Consider the following 20,894-nt stretch of genomic DNA (forward strand, 5'->3'; position numbering starts at 1 on the left):
TCCGTTCCACAGAAAGACGTGTCATGCTCTCTTTCATCAAACAACTCCTTAGTGGCCTGCCTGCCACCGAGTGGCTCGCCTGCCACTCTATCAGTTTGCTGGTTAATGTTGGCTTGGGTGGAGGCAGACTCCTAGTCAATGTTAAGGTTAACTGCTATTTGTGAGCAAACTGAGGGGAGAAGACGCTCCTTGAAAGCTGGTTGGGGGAACTGTGGAAGACAAAGTAAAGATGAGGCACACATTCTTGTGCATTATCAGTTCTTCCTGAGTGAATACAATTTTGCTCCATCTATGGCCCACGGACCTCCATCTCCCTATGTTTCAGCCTTTGAGTATAGACTCATACTAACAGCTCCACATGGGACTCCAGGTCTTCAGTCTCAGACTGAGGATGCCTCTGCCTCATTGATCTCTCTTATTCTGAGACTTCCAGCTCCTCGGAGCCCATTGGTTTCCTAGTTTTCTGGCCTGCACACAGTCATTTGGGGCCAATGATACCAGCCTCTGACACTGTAAGTCTGTCCACTGACTTCCCTGCGTAGGAAAACTCACAGCTTTAGAGTAAAAGTCTATGGTCCTTTTTCTTATCCTGCCATCCTGCAATCACCCTCTTCCTTCCTTTCTTCCTTCCTTCCTTCCTTTCTTTCTTTCTTTCTTTCTTTCTTTCTTTCTTTCTTTCTTTCTTTCTTTCCTTCTTTCTTTGCCTGGTACTTGCTTTCTCCACTGTCCTCACTGTTGATACAAAGTCTTCCCGAGCGCTCAGACCACTCTCTGCCTTCCCAATCATCCTATTGCAAAAGCCTCCACTGGAGAGCTCCTCTGTTCTCTCTGACTTCTATAAACGCTTCTTGGACTGGTGGTTCTTGGCAATCATCCAAGTCCAGAAAGCTACCGAAATAGCAATCCGCAGGCTTAGCTTCCCACTGTCAGAGAGCCCACCTACTCTGGGGATTAAAGGACTGCTGCTATGCATCTAAAACCCAAATCCAAGTCTATCCCATGGGAGGACAGCTGGTCCAGCAGCCATCTCCAAAGAGCTAACATTTGTGGCACTGGGGCTCATCCTCCTGCCTCTGGCAGCTATAGACCCTGTTAGGGGAGACCTCTCCCTGACTTCTCCTCAGCTAGACTCTATGATAACACAGCATCAACTTTTCAGTCCTCAAGACCAGAGGAAGCAATAGAAATTTCCAGGCATCAGGTGCCACATCCAAAATACACCATTACTGTCCCTGCTTAAGGCTTGTGGATTCTTCCCTTGGATTTTACATATTTCTTCCCGCACTTTCCTCACAGGCCAACAGAGCTCTCTTCCTCTGATGCATTTATCAGTCTCTGCTCAGTCAACTTGCTAGAACTTTCTGCTTTCAGCGCCTCACTCTTCTGCTCAACACTGCAAAAGTCCCTGCTGTGGCCCAAGTCCCCATTGCTGAGCTGATATCTCCCCACAAGAGACCTCAAGACACAGGTGCTCCCCGACCCACATTGCGGTTACATTCTCACAAACCCTCCTGAAGCTGGAAAGGTTGTAAATAGATAATGCATTAATAATACCTCTTCTTAATCAACATCTTAGCTTAGCCTACCCTGTGCCTACAGCTGGGTAGCCACCTCCAAAGCCAAATGTATGCAAGAATGTTGAATAACTTGGTGTGTTTGAGACCTGCATCTAAAACCCCAGGCACCGCCCAGCACCTCCTAGAGTGTGTTACTTCTTTCTAATTGTGCTCATGAGCTGATAGGGTGGACTGGGGTGCTGTGGCTGGATTACATGGCCAGATTGCGTGTCAAGATGATCAAATTTCATATTGCTGCCTCAGGAAGTGTTCAAAATTAAGAATTCAGGACCAGAGAGATGGTCGAGAGTTAAGAGTTGAGAGTTAAGAGCACTGGCTACTCTTCCAGAGGATTCTGTTTCAATCCCTAGTGCTGGCATGACAGCTAACCACCATTTATAACTCCCTCCCATGGGATCTGACTCCATCTTCTGCCCCCCCCCCCAGCACTCCACACACATACACACACTACACACGGATAGGCATGCAGGCAAACACTCATACACATAAAGTAAAAACAATATTTCAAAATTCTGAATTGAAAGTACAGCGTCTATAGGATATATATATCACTTTCATATCACAGTAAAGCTGCCAATTGTAAACCAAGCCATCTCAAGTCAGGGAGACTGTAGGTCAAACCAGGTTTTCATGAGGACTTCGGGGCGGACCCTAATCTCACTAGTGTTCTTGTAAAAAGGGGAAAGATGACAGAGAGAAAAGATGTGACAATAGAGAGAATGCCATCCAGAAGCCAAGGAATGCCTGAAGCTACATTCAGCTAGATGAGAGGCATAGAACAGTACCTGTCACAGCTCTCAACGTCAGCACTACATGCACATCCCTTGTGGCTGACCGCCACGGCCACATGAAGAGCCTCTTTGCTTTGATTTTCTTCATCGCAGTGACTCTCCACAGACCCTGATGGGCTGCCCTCACACATGTCTATTAACCGATCCCTCCTGCGGTGCGTCCGACCGTCTGTTAAGCTCCTCCCACTTTTTTTCTTCACCATTATTGGAAAGCATTCTTCAGAATGCCTTCTTAGATCTGTTTGCACTCTACATTGTCTCTTCTGTGCTGGCAAGTCTATGTCAATTTGACACAAGCTAGAGCTATCTATCTGAAAGGGAACCTCCATTGAGAAACCCACCATAAGATCCAGCTAGACAGCATTTTTTAAAATAGTGATTGATTCGGGGAGGGCCCAGCCCATGGTGAGTGGTGTCATCCCTGGACCTACAAGAAAAGGTTCTATAAGAAAGCAGTCTGAGCAAGCTACGAGGAGCAAGCCAGTAAGCAGCACCCCTCTGTGGTTTCTGCATTAGCTCCTGTAGGATCTTGCCTTGTTTGAGTTCCTGTCCTGACTTCCTTTCAGTGATGAACAGCAATGTGGAAGTGTGACTCAAAGAAACCCTTTCCTCCTCATCTTGCCTTTTGGTCCTGGAGTTTCGTCGCAGCAATAGAAACCCTAACGGAGACACTTTCATTCAGAGTCTTCCACAATTCTCTTGTTATTGTACCTACATGTGGAAGCCAGGACCTCGTGCATACTAAGCAAGGGCCCTAGCATAAGCTACCTTTCTGGCTCCTAGTATCTCTTCATCATGTATCATTCAGTCAGGAACTACTGAGCATCGGGTCTAGTGAGAAGGATGTCCTAGGTGGGAATAGTCCTTTTAGCCATCAAATTCCTGGAGCATTCCTTCTAACATGTTACATCACACAAAGGGTCGTAGAGGAGACAACGTATCTATTTGTGTTTTAGTCTTTACTTGAGGTGCTGGAGAAGGAAGCCAGGATCCAGCACACACAGGTAAGCAAGCATTGTTCCACTGAAGCCCACCCTCAGCCCTGAAGGGAATTCGTTAAAGGTAAAGTCTTTCTCAACTCTGAGAGTAAATCATTCTTACTGTCTCCGTGCCAAGGGAGCCCAGCTAGTTAACTGCCGCACTGAAGGAATTATGGGCTTGAGCTGAAGGAGCAGGTTCCTCTAGATTCACGCCACCAGAGCCAATAAATTTCATGACTAATAGAGAGTGGTGGGAAGAGTAAAGAAAATAGCCAAGCATATCCTGGTGGGTCAACAGGGCAACCGTAATAAATAAGAGAGAGACAGTAGATTGTCAGTTCAATCTTCCTGGCAGCTCCAGTACCCTAGGCTCCAGAGAGAAACCACCTACAGTCTCCAATAAACATCTCTGATATATACATTCGTGTACACACACACACACACACACACACACACACACACACACACACACACACACACACACACGGTAATGTATTACTCTAAGCCAGGAGTTTAACATTTGCTTGTTTGTGGGTTTTGTTTCTGTCTTAATTGAATTCTACTGATTTACAACTGAAAGCTATCCATGCTAACCATTCAAGCAAAACAGAATGGAAATCCAACTACAAGTATCAATACAGTTTGTCCCATGAACACTGCAGATCAAGGAAGAGCTGTTGGCCTCACTGCCTGTCTCAAATAAGACACACTGCAGTGGGACAGAGTCCGTATGTTTGGTGTTCACAGCCTCAAACTCCCAAACCTTCATGAAAGCCTCCATATGACTTTAACTTAAATTTTTAAAAATTTTTATTTTATGTATATGAGTACATTGTTGCTGTCTTGAGACACACCAGAAGAGGGCATCAGATCTCATTACAGATGGTTGTGAGCCACCATGCGGTTGCTGGGAATTGAGCTCAGGACCCCTGGAAGAGCAGTCAGTGCTCTTAACCACTGAGCTCCATGCTCTCTCCAGCCCCACGACTTTAAGTGAACTGTTTCTGTTTTAAAGTGAATAAACGAATGCTTTAGTAGAGAGGGGATAGTACTAGGCCGTGCTTACTTAGCTCAGGATAGCCTCAAACTCACTAGAAAGGTGAGGCTAGCCTTGACCTCTAATTTCCCCTGCCTCTGCCTCACAGCTGAACCTTCTCTTCCCATGTCACCTTTGATCTTTGTTCTGAAAACTTGTACCAAAGATTGTGAATGAACCAAGAAGCAATAATTCCAAGTTGTGGCTGTAAACTCTAATTACTGCAATAGCCATTGTGTGCAGTCACAGGCTGAGCCCTGGGTGGTCTCACAGGGTACAAGCAGAAGGTCTGGGGATCTTTTACACTTGATCTTAGCCAAAAGGCCGAGAAGCGATAGGTCTGGGGATCTTTTATACCTTCCTGACCAGCCATTAGCAGACTAGCAGAATGTCTGTATACGGCTGTCTGAAGCCTGACTGGTTCATGGAGGACTTGATGTCACTCTGGTGAATGCATTTACCTAAGAGACCTGAGAAAAAGCAAATGGCTTAGGAGACATCTAGGAAAAGCACTTTACTTACTTCTGTCTTGACTGGGGTTTAGCACTGAACATTCTGTTGGAAATAAGCCTCAAGCATGCCGAGAATATTTTGTTCCGCATTATAAATGCAAACCAGCCCCTATGCAGATGGAATTCTCAATTTTATAACCCCATAAATCTGTCTTCTTCCATAACAGAAACTGATTTAACTATTGAAAGCAAATAAAAAAAAAGACCTATTCTGGGTGTTTAGAGGCTCTTTAGGTAGTAATGGGACTTGTGGGTATAGCTTGGTGATAGAGCTCCCATGAACATGACAAGGCTTTGGGCTCAAAGCCAGTAGAGAGAAAGAAAGAATGAATGAAAGAGAGAGAGAAAGGAAAAGCCAGGAGTGATGGCATACACCTTTAATCCCAGCACACAGGACAGGCATGTGAATCTCCAGAGTGTTCAAAGCCAACTTGATCCACGTAGAGAGGTTCAGGGAGGAGGCAATATGAAATTATATGAATTTGACCTGTTATAGATGTTTAAATTTTAAAAATAAATAATAAATGTATTAAAAATTTAGAATCTTTGTTTAAGCAAAACACGTAACTTACAGGCAAAATATTTATAAAGGAAATACCTGAGAAATTTAGTATTTTATTGTTTAATGAAACTGTATTTATAAGTGAGTTGGGGGGTTAGGGTTGTAGCTGATAGTGTTTTCTTTTGGGGCCTGGATGAACTCAGAGTCTGTTACATGTTAAGCTTGTGTTGTACAGCTGAACCACACCTGCGGCCCCTACGAAACCTTTCTACATTGTCTAGTGGCTGGTTTGTGCAGCTCAGAGTAGGTTTAAGGCTTCAGGCATAGATTACTTTGTACTTCAGACTTCTGGATGGAAAATTGTTGGGAGCAGAGGGCGAGAGAGGAAGGAACCTCCTAGGGTAATTGCTACTTCATAGCAGAGATTGAGGAAAAACAGAAAGGGATTGCGCTGGCTTCCATCCCTCCCTTGGGCAAACGGCTCCCTGTCACTTCATTGCACGCAGAATGGTGCCAGCCACATGACTGGAGTGAAAGAGACCATTTATCAGCACAGTGCATTTGTGCTGCAGAGTGTGTGCTACGCAGATGGTGAACGTATTGTTCTCATGAAAGGGAAACAGCTCTCTGCAAAGGAGAATTTTAATGGCAACGATCTGGGGTTGGTACTCTGCAAACTTGATTTCATTACATTCGGTTTTGATCACTGTCTTCATTATTGGCAGAGTGAGATGAAAAGATATCCAGCTTTGGCCATTTGTTCTGCACAGCAAGTCACTATGCTGACATCCCTATTACCATTGACAGAGTTGCATAAATCGAGTGTGAGCTTGTAGCCTAGTCTTTCTCACTGGCAAGATTACTTTTCCTGTACTTAAAACCGTTCTAAAGCTACTCAGTACTGCTTGTCTCAGCCATGACAAGCCTCCATAAGGCACAGTGGCTGGGGCCCTCTGGTCTAGAGAGCCAGGAGGTACTAACTATATAACTAAGATGTGAGCAAATAATAGGTAGCAGAGAATAGCTTTGTTGAGGCACCAGTGGAAGGGGAAGCCCTTGGTCCTGTCAAGGTTGGAGCCCCAGTGCAGGGGAATATGGGGGGCAGTAAGGGGGGTGTATAGGGGGAATACCCGTATGGGGAAAGGGGAGGGAAGGGAATGAGGGCTTATGGACAGGAAACCAGGAAGAGGAATAACGTTTGAAATGTAAATAAAGAAATATATCTAATAAAAAATTTTAAAAAGATAGGAGCAAATAGAGGGGTAAGCAAGGGTGACTCCTATTACAAGGAACAGAAGGTGAAGGGCATCAAATAGAACATCTGTGAGCCACATAGGTGTTTATGGGTAGCAAGTGGCTAACCCTGAAGCTTTCAGCCCCTGTGAGTAGCCTTTCGTTTACTCTCTTTGGAAGACTGTTTCTTGGCCATGTAAAATATTGGTTCAAGGAGGACCCAAATTATGCATTTACATTTCATACAATGTTTGACTTTACAGCTTCTTTCTTTGACTGAAGCAGAATCCAATGCACTGGGTGAAAGGAAGGACTCTGACTATATACTGCACACCAAAGACGGGTCAGTAACTCAGATCTAGAAGGAAACAATTCACATGGTAACATCAAAGAGATCCCTGCATGTGGAGGAAGCCTCTGCTTCAGCCAAGGTAAACTGTAATCTCAAACTGTAAGAAAGAGGGGGGTCAGGTCTGACCCCAAGCTTTGCTTCTTTTGAGTGTTCTGAAAGTTCCTGCTGCTCCCTCACCTTCCCCAGGCTCCTAGATAGCAAGTTTAATTCCCAGCAGAATCATAACCAAGGCAGACCGTCTGGCTGAAAAAAACAGACTTGCGCTCTCCATTGTCCTCAGTGGCCAAAGACACACAGGAAAGCTAACAAGATGCAAATCCTGTTCAATGTGCCTAAGACCTTTTACATCTCTAAGCAAAGGCCCCGAAAACTTATTCAATTTGCTGGCCTCAGACGATGGCTTCAGAGGATGGCAGAAAGTGCAACACTAATTTAAATAAATTGCATGTAGTCAAAGAGAATGAGACGGCTTTGTCTTTGTTTAGTCTGAGGGGCTATTTTCGTGATTGCAGGGGTCTGATATCATCTTCTCAATTACTGCAAAGCTCAAGAGTGTCTATCATTTACCCTCGAGCAACACTCCCATTATGGGTTATTTTGCAACTACCCATCCCGCTCATAGCCACTGCAAAACTGGCCATCTGTGGAAGTAATCCTCTGGGAGCAAGGCTACTAAGTGTCTTTGAGAGTAAGTAAGCAACAAATACTAGGACACTGGTTATGTTTAAAGACCCAAAAAGATACTTTCTACCACCAAGGGACATGTATCTCAGTCCCAGAGGTCTTTAGACTCTTCCAGGCAGTGTTTGCACCTGAACCTCCAAGTTCCCCAAAGATTTCTTTTGCTGTTGTGCTTTTTTTGAGACAGTCTCACCATGTAGCTCTAGGCTGGTCTCTTCTGCCTCAGCCACCTAAGAGCTGACTGGATGGGATGACAGGGTGTTGTGGTAGCAATCTTCCCATAAACCTCCAGTTTAGGGAGATGTTTATTAGGGTATAGGATACTCTCAAGAAAAGTCAAACATTGTATACTGCAAGGAAACTCCTTAAACACAGGAAGTAAGCAACTCATGCCTCCGGAAGTTCCTAAAACATAACAAATACACTAGGCCTTTCTCTCCCTAAGCATATATAAGCAGTAAGGATTGCTGAGAGACACTCTCAGACCTGCCAAGCCACTAGCGAGAAGACAGTGACCAGCTGACCTGCCTAGAAGACTCTCAGCAAGCTGTGCTGTTTAGAAGAAGCTCAGATCGGAACTACCTGGAAGAAAGAGACCAACCTAATTGCCTACAAGAAGTAAGGACTCCCCCAGTCACCTGGAAGAAGCAGAAACCAGCCTAGGGACCTAGAAAAGGCTCAGACCACGGGTATCAAGAGACACTCTCTAATCTGTTGAGTTGCCTCTAAGCTGTGTAGAATGCTCCAGCTTTCCAGCTGTGGTGAGCTGTCACCTATGTTGGGGATGGGGCTGGGAGTTGCATCCATATTTGAGTCATCTCTCCTCCTGGAGATAACCCCAATAAAGCTCAATAGTTCATCAAATTGGACTTTGGTTTTGTCCTTACTTTGATCTGTAGTTGATTCCCTATCTGGGGTGAGCAGACATTTGTTCATGCCTCCACAGGAATAGTGTCACACAACACAGAGGGGTAGCACCAGTCCCAGCTGGAGGGAAAGCTTGGAGGAAACTGGTGGGAGAAGGAGGCTCCTAGTAGCTACTCAAAAGACATTACCAATGCTTGAAAATGGCTTCTGGGCTTAGGAGCCTGATACATTGTATAAAGGAAGACTTTATACACTGCCACATCTGCATCATTGCCTTTCCAGCTCATAAAGCAGGACTTTGAAATCAGATCTTTTCTCCATAAATCTCTTTGGCCGACAGACTAGAATAGTGTCTTGAAAAGTGCCTTTCCTTCCTTCTACCAGACAGAGCAGAACAATCTAAATGAACACTTGTAGGGACTTGAGGTAGAGTTCATTATTAGTAAGTGTGAGGCCCCTACCCACAAGCAAAACAAAACCTTCTAACTTTCCCACCACTTTTTGGTCTTACAAAAGCCAAAATCTGTAACTTGCCATATTTGGGGGTCTAAAAATCACCACTTCTGAAAAACAACACAGAGAATTCTACAGCGTTGGTCTAGGTCTAAAAAGGAGAGAGGAAAAGGTAAGAATGATTTTTAACTTCTCTTGATACTTTAGTTTAAATTGATGGGTGCATCTAAAGGGAGGTACACGGCATCTCTAAGAGAAGCAGACACTCTGAAAACCCAACAACATTTACACACTGAAGACGGGAATTTTAAAAATCTAATCACTTCCTGGAGCTGCGGCCATCTCTAGCATCCTCAGCAAACTGCTACTGGAAGCTAGATGTGGAAGTTGGGATGTCTCAGGTGGATTCATTTGTTTCCAGTTAAGCAGAAGGAAGCCTGTATCCGTCACTTCCATTTGCACATTTCTAACCCACCACAGGTCGATGACAATGCAGGCAGATTACACTGATTTTGTTTGATCCAAGGACTCGGATAGGCAATTTTTTGTTTGTTTGTTTTTTGGTGTGGTGCTGGATGAAACCAAGGGCCTTGTGCATGCCAGGAGGCAACCCATACCTTCCATATCTACAGACCCCAGGATGTCAGCACCCCCCAGGACCATTCTGCATAAGTAAATTTAATAAATTTCATGTAGACATACAATGTGTTCAGTGAAATGGGAACAGTGAAAATTCTAGAGAAATGATATTTCTGTTCTATCATTAAGTTGAGAGTCAATGGCAGGATGCAATATGTGTGTGTGTGTGTGTATAAATATATAGTATATATTTATATATTATTCATATATATATATAAAACTTAGGAAGTAACCATATATATTAGCAAGTCTCTTTTATTTAATTACTTTATATGTATTTTATTTACATTGGAAATAAATTATATATATTAAATATATAAATATATAAAACATAGGAGGTAACCATCGTGAAGAAATTTTAATACGTGCCAACATAAGTACTGGTTCTAAGGTTTAACTTCTACCAAACCCCACAAGTGACATAAAATCCATGTGGGAAGTAAATATTGGCTTGGTATCACCATATTTATCCCCCTTAATTTTCTATTTACTTCAAAAGAGTTGCAGTTGTCAGTTCCTTTTGTGTCTAAGATCAAACACCCTCCATACAATGAGACTTTAAGTATCTCTTTTTTCCAGAGAACTTATTGCATTGAACACACTGATAACTTGTGGGGCTTTCTTTTTAAAGACTTGCTAACTAGGGGCTGGAGAGATGGCTTAGCACTTAAGGAAACTGGCTGTTCTTTCAGAGGACCCAGCTTCAAGTCCCAGGACCTACTGTCTGTAACTCCAGTTCCGTGGTATCCGACACCTTCACACAAACATACATGCAAGCCAGACACCAATGTGAATAAAATACATATAAAATAATTAAGTAAGAGACTTGCTAACTAGCCATTCAGTTTTAAAGTCTAATATATAAGAATATAAGAAATAGAGCAATTCCTTGGTATCTGAAGGGGTTGGTTCAAGGACATCCTCACCCCCATAGAAACTAAACTCTGCATATAACTAAGTGCTTCTAATAAACCACACACTATTGCACATAGCCCATGCCTATCCCCTGCCCATTTTAAGTCATCTCAGATTGTTTGTAATGCCTATGCAGTTTTGAATTACAGTTCTGATGTGCTGTTTAAGGAGTAAGGACCAGACAAAAAGGGGGCTGCTTGTTCAGTAGGAACACGATACCATGGTGGGCCTAACTGAATAAGGAATGTCAGCAATAAGGTAATACCTTCCATTGATTGAATCTTAGCTGTGAGAGCCATGAGTGCAGGGAGCCAACTTTGACTTTGATGGCGGGTCTGATAAAGGCCTCAGTCTCTGCCACAAGGGTTTTATGATAACTCTGACTGGCAGGGTCACTCATGCAGACATTCTGGAGTGGTTGTGCTTGAGAATGCCATCATTGTCCCAGCCTTAATCATTAACGACCTCATGAAAAGGCATTTCTGAAGAACCTGTCAGAACAAACCTTCAGTGAGTAAACTAATCAAAGAACACTGCCTTTTACATATTGATTATGCAAGATAAGAAATAAGATAAACTAAGCAACATCATCTTCAGCCATGGTAAAGAAAGGAGGATAATCTGATATTTTCCTTTCAGGATTCTGGGACTTCTTTTCCAAAGCTTCTTTGGAAATTGCTAATATTACCCCGTTGGGATATCTTCACTGAATGAGACACAGCCTCAAAGTAATGAATTTGGAGAGCAGTAAACTGCTGTAGCTTGAATTGTAAACAAATTACTCTTAATCTGCAATGGTAACTATCAGTTCTTCCTAAAGAGTCAATAGACTTCTCAACCCAAGGGCAGAGGAAAGGAAAAAAAAAAAAAGTCAGAGCATGTAATGTTGGTCGTAATTTCTAACCCATTTATATTTAGTGTCCTATGATCAGTTCCTTCTACTTGTACTTCAGTATAAAATAAAAACTACAATCTTACCAAACAATAATCCATGCAAGTCAACAGTAACAGGATGATACAAGGATAACTAAAGATATGGCTGCCACATTTGCTTTTTGACAGACACAGTACAATTTATTAAATGGAGAGTTTTCTAGGAAAATAAAGGTAAGGTTTGGGTAGACATTCTCAGAAAATACTGATAGGGAACATTTTCACCTAAACAAACATTGATAATGACAGGTGATGACCTCATGCATGCCACAATCCAAAATGAGGTCACGGTAATTGAGTGAAGTAGAATTCTACAAGTGAGTGAGGGAAGAAAGGGGATGCTGTCAAGAAAAGAAGACGCTAACAGGAAGGCAGTGAGATATGGTGTGACCCTTCCCTGCTCAATCCTGAGTGTGGAAGGTCTTGCCCAACTCACCAAAATCCATATTTACCTGAGGGAGAAGGGAGGCAGAGCCTGTCTTTTCCTAATTGGTCTTTAATGATGACATGAGCCTACTACATTTAAACAGGATGGGAATGTAATACGTGTCATAAAAGGTCTATAAACTACTTTCTGTCTTTGGTGAAGGCCGAGGTGAACCAAGTGCTCTGAATCACTCCTGCTCTTTTGTTACTTGGAGTTGAAGGGCCAGTGCTAACTGCCAGGGGTGAAATCAAGTGGAAATCTGAAACTAGAGGTCATGTACAATCCAGCACGATAACTCCCGCCCCCAGTAAGGAATCTGGAAATACTAGTTATGCTCTGCTGAGCTTATAACTATATTCTAAGGATCCAGATGTGAAGGTTAAGCTCCATTTTAGAAGGAAAAACAAAAAAAAAAAAAAAAAAAAAAAGAAATGCCAAATACTGAGCGGCAGCGGCGGGAGAAGGGATGTGGGGGGGTGGAGGTGTGGGGGTTTGGGGTATGGGGGGGTGGGGGGTGGAGGGGTGAGGGTGGGAAGTGGGGGGAGGGCATAAATAGGCACACTGTCACAAGAACAACCTCTCAGGTATATCCTAGGGTCTAGCCTAATCTTTAGACTCTCAGAGCTCTGAATGCTCTTACATGTACTCCCTAAAAGGCATTTGAGAGCTGGAGCTCATTAGTTCAGCTTTTTGATTAGTTCAGTATTTGATCCCCAGAACCTCAAAATAAACAAACACGCCCCCCCAAATTAAAAAGCATTTGAATCTAATGCTATCTGTGTCCTAAATCGACTAAGGAGGTGCAGAAAATAAGTCAGTTGCTCCCTAGAATTGATTAGATTACGAATGGGAAAGGGTCTGGGGTTCGCGGGATGCTTTGCATCTGACAAGCATTTTTTTTTTTTTTTAGGACAAGCTTCCTCCCCACCCCCAATCCTTCACCTCTTGACAGCAGCATGCAATTTTCAACATCAATCAAAAAGCCCCCTTTAATAAAGCAGAAGTATAGCATGAGTTGGTCTTAAAAACTAATCGGAAGGGAATTTAGTTGAGTAGTTCCTTCTAAGAGAAAGAACATTTTTTTTTTAAGAAATAGGAAGGACGCGAAAAAAGAAGATGCCTTTCCAAGCTTTAAGATTGTAGAATAGCTTTCTTCTCCAAATGACTTTGCAAGCGTTCCTCGCAGGTCAGTGTCTGCAGGGGTCTGTGGAACCCTGGGAACACTGTTGGCAGGATGACAGCACCAAAAAGCCGCAGCCCAAGCCGAAATGCCCGCGCCCCGCACGCCCCTGCCCTCAGGGACACTTACCGCGACCCTCGCGGCTGCTGCTCGCACCCGGATCTCTGGCGGCCCCGGACCCTGGTGTCCCGGCTCCCGCCCCACGCGGCCTCGCGGTCACACGACTCGCTTGCGGGACGCGGTGTGAGCGGCGGACTCGGCAGAGAGAACGGACGCCAGGAGCGGAGCTGGCCTCGCGGGCCGCGCCGGGGCCTTCCCTCCGTGTCGTCGGTGCCAAACAGCTCCCCTCTGGGTCACTTCCATTCTGTGCTCAGTCCCAGAGCGGCGAGACATCTGTTTTCCATAAGCCTCGCGCAGAGGCAAATCCTGGATTAAATGCCAGAGCCCACACCGCAGCTGATCCGCGCACAAAGAGCCGCGGACAAACACGCAAGTTGGTGCCCAGTTCCAGAACGACTCCGATGACTAAGGCGGCCGCAGTTGGGATGCGCCAATCCGCGGCTGGCTGGGTTTTCAGGTTTACTGCGGAAAACTCACACGCGCGCGCGCGCGCGCACACACACACACACACACACACACACACACACACACACACACACACACACACACACCGCCCGCCCACCCCACGAAAGCACGCTCTGTCCCTGCAGGGGAAGTGACTTCAGCTGCACCCGGCTGAGCGAGCTCGAATCAGCCGGCCTCCACCGCCCAGCCTTCAGTATTGAAAGCAAACACTGCTGAACATGAAGGGGGCGGGGGGGGGGGGAGCTCGGCATTTGCTTTAATTCCAATTCACCAGTCAATTGTCATACAGTCAGCGCTGAAAATAATGAGGAAATGCTGTCGTTGCAAATTGATTTTTCACTCTCCAAAACAGCTGGGCAAAATTGCTGCCTCCCCACCCCCACCACCCTGCACCATCCTGTCCCTTCCTCGCTTTGGAGTGTCTTGGACAGCGTGAAGTCAGTACTTACTCTCGAGTGTTCTACAGTCTAGGGCGGGTTGTGCCAGGAAGATTTACCAGTTCCCAACCCGGCAAAATTACAGTCAAAGAAACACAGGTTGGGGAGAACACAGATGGGGATTTTCAATCACTCTGGAGTCCAAAGACAGTTCTCCGCCCCCATCCCCGACCTGCCACCACCTCCCAGACAAACCTTTTAAATTTTGGGCTTCTGCAGGCTCTAGAACAAAGAGGCTGGGCACTAGCTGATCCTGAATGTGGCAATGAGGACAAAACCTTGCCTATGGTGAATGACAAGGAAGCTAGGTTACTTGTCCATAAACTGGGATCCTGTCATCTGGCTAGAAACTAAAGGGATCCTTTGAGAGATTTTGAGCTGGCAAGTGACATAATAAGATTCCCACTGCAGAAGGATAATTTCACAAGGCAAGTCCAACCTAGATAGGGAGTGGAGGTGAGTTTGAAATGAAGAGGAAGGATTCCAAAGACAGCAAGAGAGAAACTAGGATATCATGCCCAATACAGGAGAGGAACACATATCATACAGAGGTTATAGCCTGCTGCCTCGAGGTCTGTGCCTCCTGTAGCAGGAAAAGTAGCAGAAAATGAAAGAGGACCCAGAGAAGCCAGGAGTTGGGTTCAGAACCAGGTCACCGAAGTTTAATATGGTTACAATGCAAACCAACCACACAGATTTCTGAGGCGTTTGGGGCCTTCTGGCTAAGCAAGACAGGTTGGGCAGGTGTGGAGTTAGACATCGAGGGTAAATACAGAGCAGGGAAAAATGGTTCGGATTGGTTTGATGCATTTCCCAAAACAAAATACCTGGAAGTGAGGGGATTAAATAACAGAAACGCAATGCCCGACAGCCTCGGAGTCTGCAGCCAATGTGATGGGGAGGGGCTTGCTCCAGGGAGGGCCCGCTGGAGACCATTGTAGGCTCCTTGTGGCTTGTGGCATTGTAGCACTGATTTTCCCTGGCTCTCTCCTTGTGGGTCTGTGACCAGATGCCCCTCACCTCTTTTGTAAGATGCTAGTCATATTAGGTTAGGGGCCAACCTTACTCCAGAATTACTGCACTTCACTAATTACATCAGTCCTCATGAGTCAGTCAGCTTTCTGTCATGATATCAAGATGCCTAAAATAATCAACTTAGAATAGGGGAAGGTTTATCTTGGCTCTGTTTCACACTGTTGATCCACGGAAGCCTGGGTGAGACATGATGTTGGGGACATGACAAAGGGGACCGGTTTACCTATGGTGGCCAGGAAAGAGATATGTATAGACTGTGCTTCCAAAACTCCCTTCAAGGGCAGCTGCCCACAACTGAACTCATTCTATTAGACCCAGCCTCTAAAGTTGCACACTCCTGCACTTGACAATAGCACTCAGGCTGGGGTGGGGGTAGGGGACAAGCCTTCAACACACAGACCTTTTGAGAAGTCTAAAATCTAATAGCATTTTGTTTCTGTCTTATAATTGGAAATTACCTTCTGTCCATAAAATGTCCCGTTCTGAGGTATGGGGACAGGCGTTAAGGCCTTGACATAGGAATGTGGAGAAAACAATTGAACTCATAAAATTCACCCATTGTGGGCTGGAGAGATGGCTCAGTGGTTAAGAGCACTGACTGTTCTTCCAGAGGTCCTGAGTTCAAACCCCAGCAACCACATGGTGGCTCACAACCATCTGTAATGAGATCTGGTGCCCTTTTCTGGTGTGTCTGAAGATAGCTACAGTATACTGATATATAATAAATAAATAAATAAATAAATAAATAAATAAATAAATCTTTTAAAAAAAGATTCGCCCATTGTGAGCAGAGTTACATCAGAGGATGGAGAGGAAATTGTAGGTGAGCAGGGGACACCTTGGGTGCAAACAGTGAGAAAGAGGACCAGATAATACAAAAGGTTTTATTAAATTTCGGTTACACACACACACACACACACACACACACACACACACACACACACCAACTTGTCTGATCACATCTTCTATTTAACACTGCCTGGAAACTTGGAAACTTGTACTATTTTTTTTCCTAAAGTGTTTCTATTCTACATGAATCGATCATGTACCATGTATTACCTGGGCACAGGTTCTAAGTGCCAGTGGCTACCGTGAACACAACCACAGACACAGGTATGACAGCCTCCCCGTTTAATTCTATTTACTTGGTCCTGATGCCAAGCCCGAAGGTCAACAACTGCCCCTTTCCTTCTAGACTCCTCCCCACCCCATGCCTTCCTTCTGTCTTAGTGCCAAAGCCCCTTGGGCCCTGCTGTGAGATCGAGACCACATGTAACTTCTGGATCATCTTCAGTGCAATCCACAAAGCTTTGAAACAGCTTAGAGCACAATGAACACATATCTTTAAGACTTTACATGTTATCTCAAGGTGCTGACAACAGAAGCCAGGGCCTTGCACACACTAGGCAGGTGCTCTACCATGAGCTACAGCCCCAACCCTCCTCACACAGCTTTTCATTTGTAATTGTGTGGGGAGGGAGGCAGGAGTTACTCTATTGTCCAGTTTTGTCTCCAACCCACCCTGGCTCAAGCAATCCTCCTCCATCTCCTGAATAGCTGGTACTCAGACACGTCCTACTGTGCCTGGCACTTCCTCTTACTTCTTACTCCAAACAGTACTTGTGTACTTAACCCTCCATTGGAAGGCTGGCTGACATAAATAGGCCTCCTGAGAGGACTCTCTGGTACTCAATGGACCAGAAGGGTGGAATTCTTTTGGGAATCAGTGAGGAAGTTTGTGAAGTGGGAAGGGATGTTCTGAGAATCCTGGGATGAAGTAACTAACATTAGAAGGCTATGGCAAGGTCAAGGTGAAACTGTTTCCTGCTGGAGTTCTTTGGTAGATCAGCTTCCTGACACCGCTGCTCAGTGACTGCAGCCTGCTTCTTTATAGACAGCTTGAATTTCACCTACTTATGTCTGCCTAGTATCTAAAATGTCACAATGACAAAAAGATTTGTGCATGAGACAGCTGGAAAGAGCCCGTTCCTTCCGCCTCAGGGGTAGCCAGGGTTTGCTGTGCACACAGGTTATGTACAGTGTCTTGGCACAGAAGGAGACAACACTGTTTCCTGTATCAAGAGTCAGATGACTAATGGGGGAAAGAGTTCAAGTACACAGTTAACTATGAGCCTTTCCATGAAAGAGGCACTGCAATTGTTCTAAGGACTCACGGGAAATGTGTGTGTGCATGTGTGTGTGTGTGTGTGTGTGTGTGTGTGTGTGTGTGCATCTGAGTGTCTGTATGTATGAGTTACATATGTGTATGCATGAGTATATGTATACATGTGTGTGTGCATGCATGCATGTATTTGTGTGTGTGCAGGAGTGTATGTGTGTATGCATCAGAGTGTCTGTATGTATGCGTTATATGTGTGTATGCATGTGCATATGCATGTATGTATACATGAATATATGTATGTGTGTGTATATGTATGCATGAATGTATGTGTATCTGTATGTGTTGGAAATGAAACCCAGGAGCCGTGAGCCTTTGGAGTAAGTGCTTGAACAGTGAACTAGACTCCCAGCCTGCCCATTCTCTAGGGAGTGAGAAAGGCTTGATGGAGAGAGGGAGAGTTCAAGTGCTCAAAGAAGTCATCTGTTGGAAGATTGGAGGAAAAGCCAGGTGATATATTAGTGACATCATGTATGCCTCAGGTCATTAGAGACTACTGACTCTCTAAGCCGTGGCCTTTGACCCTGACTCCCTCCTATGCTACCTGATTAAACTCCATATTTTCATCTGCCTCCTCCGGTTTCAGCTCGCACAGCTTTTGTGATGTTAGTTCCTCCTAAGCTTGCCTTTCTTCTCTTTCCCCAGTCTATAGCCTATCTTTAATCCAAACCCAGACTGTAGACTTTGACTGGCCTTGGATGACTGGAGCCTCTTGGGAAGTCATACACACATAGCAAGTCCTGACAGCAATAGTTACTTGTGTAGATAACTCATCTTCATTACTTTATGTGTGCCTCCAAAGGCCTGTTCGTGTCCTGTATGTGTGTGTTCACACGCAGGTGTGCGCACATGTATGTTCTTGTGTGACCGGAAATCATAGGTCAACCTCACGTGTCTTCCTCAGTCATGCTTACCATAGGCCCAAAGCAACAGTGTCAGAGAATCACGGTCTAAAACGTCTGAAACCATGAGCCAAAATAAGGCTTTCTTACTTGAAGGCCTATTTAATGTGGATATTTCTTACAGTGATGGAAAGTTGACTAACAGAGCTGGGAGTGATCTGAGTGTAAGAAGTGTAAGCATCTCCATCTGCAGCCTGACTGCCTGGTCCTGTCTCCCAAGTGCCTGCTCTCCCAATCAGAAGCTGAGAAAGGACATTCCTTGGAACAAGAAACCAGAACAAAATCCAAGGTCCCTTTTAGTTAGCAGAACACACAATAGACACCAGCCTGGACCTGGATTCTACAATCACCCTGTGAGGGAACAGGACAGGTGATCATGGGCAGCATCAGTGTAGCCCTACTTGCAATAAAGTGGGGGAAGAGCCATCCTCCAAGCAAAAAGCACCCAATGTAGCAACAAGTAAGAGAGGGGGCTGCAGTGGTTTTAATCCCCAGTTGCCACCCCAACTCTTCTTGCCAGGTTACCTCTTTCTCCTAACACACTAGGTGAGGGAGAACAAGCTGGATGTGGTTGCTACAGAAAAGGATTTACAAGTAGCTTGTAGGCTGTTGGAGACTGAGATGCCTTTCTGACCCACTAACCTCAATTTTTAGAGGACCGGGGTTGCAGGTTACCAACCCTTCTGCTTACCCTGTGCTACTGACTTCAGTTCCCCTCACTATCACTAGCTCTTCCTTCCTCAAGGACTTTGCCCTCAAAAACCACACCCAGAAGCTTGAGATAGCACTAGATCCGTGCACAGCTCAGAGCCCATAGTTGGTGTGGTCTATAAGCAGAAAAGGAGGCTCCCACCAGAGACCAGTATTCTCAGAACGCCCATGTGGAAGGCAGGGATGCCTGCCCTTGCTCCACTCCTGGCTTTCTCCCAGCCTCAGTGAGCTCAGACAATGGCATCCTTGGTTTATTGCAAGTGCTGAGTGTGGGAAGACAGCTGCTTTTTAATGTCTTGCCATTATCTGTCCTCGTCACATAGCCAACACGGCTTCTGGGACTTCTGGGGTCACTGCTGCCTTATAGGGGTCTTTCCATTTTATGTTGGTAATGTACCAGGAGTAATTAATATTTATGTTATGTCCCCAGTGTGCCCAGAACACAGAAAAGATTCAGAGATACAACAGCTATCCAAGCTGAGGATGGATTGAAAGAACTTTCATTTCTAAGAAAATAGTAATAGCTGCTATTTCTTGTTCAAAGGACAGACACAAGAAAAGAGCTGTGTCCAGGGACGAGTCTGTGCTCTAAGATCTGGCAAGAACCATAAAGCTCACAGCCCTCATTCTGTTTCCTTGGCTCCAGAGGAAGAACTCAAGGGTTGGTTCTTTTTTTTTTTTTTTTCTCGGAGCTGGGGACCGAACCCAGGGCCTTGCGCTTCCTAGGTAAGCGCTCTACCACTGAGCTAAATCCCCAGCCCCAAGGGTTGGTGACATTGAAAGGACTGGGCTAGTCTGGGCACTCGGGAAATTCAATTTCCAGCTTTCTGGAAAGCACCTGGGACCACAAGAGAGAATAGAACAGATTTCACTGGGTTTCTGGAGCAGGCAGAGGCCACACACATTTTCCTTGAAGCCCTTGTTCGAGGATCACTTTAACCACAGTCTTAAACCTCCCTTGATTTCAGGAAACCCCGGTTAGCTGTGATCTAAGGTCATAAAATGGGACATTCTAGAAGTTAGCAGCCTGTAGGTGGAATGTCCACCCTATTGCTTACTCCTGTAAGTGCTCCTTGGGATTCACTATTGTTCACTGTTTGTTGTGCCTCATTAGAAAGAAAAATTACGGGGCTGGGGATTTAGCTCAGTGGTAGAGCGCTTTCCTAGCAAGCACAAGGCCCTGGGTTCGGTCCCCAGCTCCGAAAAAAAAAAAAAAAAAAAGAAAGAAAAATTACAATAGATATGGGTGTACAGAAAAGTCAGTGTATGCTCCCTCCACCCACAGGATCAGTGCTGTCTGCTACCTGCGGCATCAGTTCTGTACTCCACATGCACATTAATGCTCTCCTTTACCTGCAGCATCAATGCTGTCCCCACATGAGCATCAATGCTGTCCTCCACCTGCAGCATCAATGCTGTCCTCCACCTACAGCATCAGTGCTGTCCCCACATGAGCATCAATGCTGTCCTCTACCTGCAGCATCAATACTGTCCCCACCTGCAGCTCAGCTGTCCTCCCCCTGCAGCATGTCCTTTGCCTACAGCACCAATGTTCTCCACCTACAGCATCTGTGTGTGTGTGTGTGTGTGTGTGTGAGAGAGAGAGAGAGAGAGAGATGCAGAGACAGAGAGACAGAGAGACAGAGAGAGAGACAGAGACACAGAGACAGAGACACAAAGATGTGGGAGCAGGGATATGCAAACTAAACTAGTTTGGGAAGCATGAAAGTGGCCTTATGACACATTGTTCTGAGCTAATTAACAGCTTTAAAGTTCAGTTTAGTTGTAGGTTTGGAGAAGTGAATGTGACTTAGTGGAACAGGGTGACCTGGCATGCAGGACACCCCAACACCCCATGTGACACCTGAGCACAAACAACTAAACAAAACAGAAAAGTCTCTATTCCACTCTTCTGGGAAGAGGGGAGAATTAAAAGGCAAGACTTCCCGTAAGAATCTGTCCTTGGA

General features: G+C 45.1%; 1 protein-coding gene across 8 annotated transcripts in view; it reads right to left on the reverse strand.

Annotated features, from left to right (window-relative positions):
* Positions 1-20,894, reverse strand: part of Trim2 (tripartite motif-containing 2) — a 151,540-nt gene that overhangs the window by 89,435 nt on the left and 41,211 nt on the right. For 4 of the 8 annotated variants that reach the window (XM_039102639.2, XM_039102638.2, XM_039102640.2 and 1 more), the window contains exons 1-2: positions 13,208-14,027; positions 10,804-11,029 (exon numbers count right to left, since the gene is read on the reverse strand). The exons of 3 other annotated variants lie outside the window; for them this stretch is intronic. In XM_039102639.2, coding sequence (XP_038958567.1) covers positions 10,804-10,938 — 135 coding nt within the window. In that variant the 5' untranslated portion in view covers positions 10,939-11,029; positions 13,208-14,027. Of the gene's footprint in view, positions 1-10,803; positions 11,030-13,207; positions 14,028-20,894 lie in introns of those variants that run through there. One more of the 8 variants, XM_039102644.2, reaches the window with a different exon arrangement.

Source organism: Rattus norvegicus, chromosome 2 (genome assembly GCF_036323735.1).
Source record: "Rattus norvegicus strain BN/NHsdMcwi chromosome 2, GRCr8, whole genome shotgun sequence".
NCBI lineage: Eukaryota > Metazoa > Chordata > Mammalia > Rodentia > Muridae > Rattus > Rattus norvegicus.